Source organism: Toxotes jaculatrix, chromosome 18, assembly GCF_017976425.1.
Source record: "Toxotes jaculatrix isolate fToxJac2 chromosome 18, fToxJac2.pri, whole genome shotgun sequence".
In the NCBI taxonomy this organism is placed as follows: Eukaryota; Metazoa; Chordata; class Actinopteri; family Toxotidae; genus Toxotes; species Toxotes jaculatrix.
Window position 1 is genome coordinate 7490345 of NC_054411.1, and position 5180 is coordinate 7495524.

At 41.1% G+C, this 5180-nt stretch overlaps 1 protein-coding gene and 1 long non-coding RNA gene across 5 annotated transcripts in view; one reads left to right on the plus strand and one right to left on the minus strand.

Annotated features, from left to right (window-relative positions):
- Positions 1 to 251, plus strand: part of LOC121197928 — an 88315-nt gene extending 88064 nt beyond the window's left edge. The window contains exon 5 of the long non-coding RNA XR_005896300.1: positions 129 to 251. This is a non-coding gene — a long non-coding RNA (uncharacterized LOC121197928). The remainder of the gene's footprint in view (positions 1 to 128) is intronic.
- Positions 1 to 5180, minus strand: part of col5a3a (collagen, type V, alpha 3a) — a 46847-nt gene that overhangs the window by 13786 nt on the left and 27881 nt on the right. For all 4 annotated transcript variants that reach the window (XM_041061690.1, XM_041061693.1, XM_041061692.1 and 1 more), the window contains 14 exons: positions 4483 to 4527; positions 4048 to 4101; positions 3387 to 3431; positions 3186 to 3239; positions 2972 to 3079; positions 2415 to 2468; positions 2021 to 2074; positions 1850 to 1894; positions 1567 to 1620; positions 1154 to 1198; positions 917 to 970; positions 725 to 778; positions 331 to 384; positions 106 to 213 (listed from right to left, as the gene is read on the minus strand). In XM_041061690.1, coding sequence (XP_040917624.1) covers positions 106 to 213; positions 331 to 384; positions 725 to 778; positions 917 to 970; positions 1154 to 1198; positions 1567 to 1620; positions 1850 to 1894; positions 2021 to 2074; positions 2415 to 2468; positions 2972 to 3079; positions 3186 to 3239; positions 3387 to 3431; positions 4048 to 4101; positions 4483 to 4527 — 828 coding nt within the window. The remainder of the gene's footprint in view (positions 1 to 105; positions 214 to 330; positions 385 to 724; positions 779 to 916; positions 971 to 1153; positions 1199 to 1566; positions 1621 to 1849; positions 1895 to 2020; positions 2075 to 2414; positions 2469 to 2971; positions 3080 to 3185; positions 3240 to 3386; positions 3432 to 4047; positions 4102 to 4482; positions 4528 to 5180) is intronic.

Consider the following 5180-nt stretch of genomic DNA (forward strand, 5'->3'; position numbering starts at 1 on the left):
ATTCAGGCAGCGCTGAGAGAGTCCTTGGGCTTTATCTAATATAACACTAATAAGGTGATGCTGGTAAGTGATTATGATCCTGACATTATGATGAAAACCACTCACCTTGGCACCCTCCTTTCCAGCAGCTCCTGGTAAACCTTGCTCACCCGGTGGTCCTGGTGAACCTGGATGGCCTCTATCTCCAGTTGGCCCTGTCTCACCAGATTTACCCTGAACACAACCAAAGTACACAATAAATATCACATTGCAGTTATTTAACAACATGCTATCTGAAATAAACAGCTGTTCTTTAGAATCAGCTAATGTACCATGGGCTGATTTTCTTACCTGTGGTCCAACAACACCTGGGGGGCCAGGGGGTCCATTCTTGCCTTGGAAGCCCTGAAGAATAAAACAAGTGAATCTGGTGACTCTCAGTTAACAGTTCAAACAGAGGCAGTAGGTGGTATCTGAGGACTGCAGACAGGGCAGGGTGTTTTACTAGATTTAGTATAGGTCTCTCAATGTGCACCTTGACTGGAACTTCACTAATTCAATACTGAAGTCATAACTTTTGACTTGTTTGCTGTGTTAACACATAACAGTATATCATGTTGACTTTAAGATAATTCTGGGGGTGTACACCTCTATGAGGTGCCCTGGCATCCTTGGTGCTCGGTGTTTTGCCCTAAAAGTGCTATATATTAAATATATAGTTTTACTAAGAGTAAAGGTGACTCACTGGTTCTCCTCTCTGGCCTGGGTGACCTGGTAATCCATCTTTTCCAGGTGGACCCTGAAAAGGAAGCATTTTCTTACATCATTATAAATAAGTGAACATGACCAAAGGTGAGCATAGAATGTGGAATGAGGTAGAAATGAGTGACATTAAATCACAGGGCAAACACTATACAGTACATGTTAGCCTACTCACATTAGGCCCTTTAGGTCCTGGTTCTCCATTTCGTCCCTGTGGTCCTTGGGGACCCTAGAAAATAATAACACAGACTGTCAAAACTCTGACCTAAATCCCAGATTGTATTTTCTGGTGTATGTCCAATACTGATTTAAGAGACTACATCTGTGATGCCAAGACTGTTCTTCAGGCTTTACATCTATGGTCTTATGTAGGCACTCTATGTACAATATTATCCGATAGTCAGAAAATTACCTGCTCTCCAGGGGATCCTGGAGGACCATCTTGTCCAGCAGAACCCTACCAGTTGGACAAGGCAGAAGACAAATGAAAACACGGTTACTATACAAAAACATAAGCCATTCAACCATTTTTAGATTTCTGCCCGACAACAAATCTTTCCCAAGATGGTCTTTGAGGGTGAGAGTGTAAACTGAAGCATCCCCTGCCAGACAGAGGCTTCACACTACACCAGATGGCCTGTCATCTATAAGTGAACAGCAGCAACCAGTTCCAACTTGGTCGGTGCATTCATTAATACTTTATGAGACAGCCAGGTGTGTTTTTATGTATTGTGTAGCTGTAACTGCATATGTCTTTGTTTATGTCACAGTTTGCATATGTGTGTGTGTGTGTATTTATGTGTCTGTGTATCAGTCTACGCTCACCTTTTCTCCCGGCTTTCCAGTGGGCCCCTTAGCGCCTCTTCCCCCTCGGGCTCCCTATTGGAAAACAAACACCAGTCTGATTAACACATGCATAACTCATCTGTAGGAGGAAGATGAACGTCTGGAGATGTGAAAACACTGCAGTGATGTAACAGTGTGCCTTACTCCCACGAGTTGTGGTAAACCAATGTTATTTCATTGAGAAAAAAAAGCAAATACAACTTGAAAAACTGGGAAAAAATATGATGTATAGGAATGGCACCTATACCAAAGCGGTACTCACATTAGGACCTCTTTGGCCCCCAGGCCCTGGCTGACCAGCTGGACCCTGCATTGAAGAGGTTGGCACTTATTTATCACTCAGTTATTTTCCACTAGCTCCGACATAGAAAAGTTTACATATTCTGAAGAAGTGAGAATGTGATGTGGATTAAAATGTCAGTGCTGTCCTCACCCTTCGTCCTTTCTCTCCTGGGACACCCGCCACACCAGGGAAGCCAACTGATCCCTGGAGACACACATAGAGGTTAATCAGCCTCAGCCTTCCATTCATCACACATCACCCCCAATGTCTCTTTAACGTATAATTAACCACTGTATCAAATTAAAGCAAATCTAATCCATGAGCCCAACGCAGCCTTAAATACACCATTCATCAACATGTAATGAATTGATGTCACTAATGAACTATTAATAAAATAGCCTTTTTTTAATAAGCCATTCATCATCCTTTATTTTTAATCAGACAGGAAACAGTCCAGTCAAAGACACATATCTTGCTGGTTAAAGCTCTGATAAAGGAACCAGAGGACACATTAACTGCTAATAGCTCATCAATGCTAAATCACCTTAGAGCCTTGTCTTCCTGGGTATCCTGGCAATCCAGGTACACCAAGTTTACCCTGCAGAGAGATTTGGAGAATAAGAGGGGAGGAAGAACTAAACTTGAGAAATATTAAAAAAAGAAAAAGTGCATGGAAACCATTTAATTAAGATTTTTATGACATATTGCTGACAATGCATGTACCAATACAGCAGGATATCTCTAAATTAATGCAGATAGTGATGACAGAAAGATTAAATGCACACTGGTTCAGTAGCAGTTTCGCTTTAGGAGTGGGCTGTAACCAGATGTAATAAATGCGGTTGTATTAAAATCCATATGTTCAATATTTCATTGAATTTTAGACACTCATTTTATAAAACAGTGTTGTCACAACTGTAAACTTAGCTGAAGTAATTTAACTGCACAACCTAACTACCTACGCAGCAACCTTGTGGCAGGATAAAGCAGGTTTAGATGAGAGTTTTCATGTAATTTGCAGCCTATTTGACCACCCTATCCTCCTCTTTTGTGTACTAACCTTGTCTTGTGATGAAAATGTAATCTTTATAAATAATTTACCTTCTCGCCAGCTATCCCAGCAGCTCCTGCATCTCCCATGGGTCCTGCTTGGCCCTTTTGGCCCTCTGGTCCATCCTCTCCACGAGCACCTGGAGCTCCATTTTCACCCTGAAGTCAAGAATGAGAGAAGGAGGGAGGTGATAGTTTTATATCGACTCTGATGGAGAATACCTAAGGGAAAATTATACTGAGGTGATTTTGAGGGCTCTCTCACCCTGTCTCCCTTGATGCCCATGTCACCTTTGAACCCAGGGAAGCCATCTTCTCCCTGTAATGCATTGAGGAGAGGTGACGTGTAATGAAAGATCTTTAATGATAAATGCCCCCATTACTTTGCATTTTGTCAAGTGTCCCTCCTCTTGAGTGACAAGTTTGACAAACAAGCGAACAAAGACTTACTATCTTTTTCACTCACCTTCTCTCCTTTGCTCCCCTTTAGACCCCTAACTCCATCTGCTCCCTGTGAAAAAGAGGGAGAAAAAAAACACTTAATTTAACAAAAATCCAACATAACTGACAGGCTAGCTCACAAGAAAAGACTCTGGACATCAAATAGAAAAATCACTGGTTGCCTGTGTTTCCAGAAATACCCCATCTTAAAACACAGAAATGATTTATAAGTGTGTATTGATTTTCTCTTGACCTAACATTGCTCTGTTATTGAGCAGTTATTGAACATACATCCATGTCATACTAATGATTGCCAACAAGGTCAGGCTTCCCCCAAAGGATGTTGAGCCAAACTATATGACACAAACAAACACAGAGCAGAATGCCATTTCACAGCTTCACTTTTATTCCCCAATTTCAAAAGTACACTCTGTCAAAATGGACTGCTCCATTCCTATGCACACAGCTCTGCTCTATCTGACTCTGACATTTCTCCTCTCTGTCAAATGCTCCTCACTCTGTTGTTAGCAGTCCCCTCGAGAGCTTTCCCTCCACCTGTCACCTGTCTGTCATACACTCAAACAGCTTGTCCGGGACAGGTGGACATACACGCCGAATGAAATGTGTGAGGAAATAAATATCTCAGTAGACATTACACCAGAGATCATGATGCATTTATGACTCACCTTGACTCCACGGGTCCCTGGGTAACCAACAGGCCCCTGAGCACCTGGTAAACCCTAAATTAAAATAAAAAGAAAAGCAGTATTCTTCAGGTTTAGCAACCGGCTGCTGGCAAAAATGCCTTTCTCTGGTCTAGATATGAATGAGCAATGCACTCAGTTACTGTCCTTTATTGTAAAAAAAAAAAAAAAAGAAATAGGAAAAGCAGATGATGCTGATGAGTGCATCCTGCTGACTCTAATGGGCTGCTGTTCTTGTACAATAAAGATGATGACATCGTAGGAACACAATGATTATAATGATGAGAATGAGCCTTATTGTAACCTAATGTGAATGAGTGCTCAGTTACAATAGATTTCGCAAAAAGGCATGATAGTGCATTTTAATATCTTGCTATGACACTACAGTAGACAAGCCTCAGTTCTTCAGTTACCCACTTGGATTCCTTTCTCTCCCGGGGGGCCCTCTCTTCCTGGGTGACCCTGAAGCAGAAAAACATGAATCAAACTGGCTTAGCACTGCTGCAAATAAATCATTATTGTATCACCCCTTGACTGAAATTTCTAAATGCACCCAACCAATGAAAAAGAGGAAACCCCTGTGGCACTGAGAGTGAAAAACCATAAAAATATCATTGTGTGTCACAAAGATTTGCAGAACAATGCAAGAAGCATTAAGTGGAACTCATTTAAATGTGTATGACTGCAATCTAAAATTAATTGTTAGAGATGAGAAAAGCCTAAGAAGATTTTCTTTTTTTTTCTGAATGTCATCTTGCTTTGGATCACTTCCAGAAATGACTCCTGGGTTCCCCTAGTGGCAGACAACAGAAATTGTTGGCTGCCACTTCACAAACAAGTCGGCAAATTTTATCCCCTTGGCTACTCTAGATTGACTATGTTCCAGGTTGAATATGTGTGCATATAAAAAGAAAACTATACATACACTGGTTGTATGTATTGTTTGTATAGCATTACGTGATGGGCTTTTATTTTGACGTTTCTGTACTGGATGTACCAAGACTAATCATCTGGGTGTTATCCTCTTTGAATAATTTACAAAGATGGAGTCATTATGTGACGTCTTCAGGCTTTTGCTTGTATATAGCTATGTATGTACATATGTACATATGCAG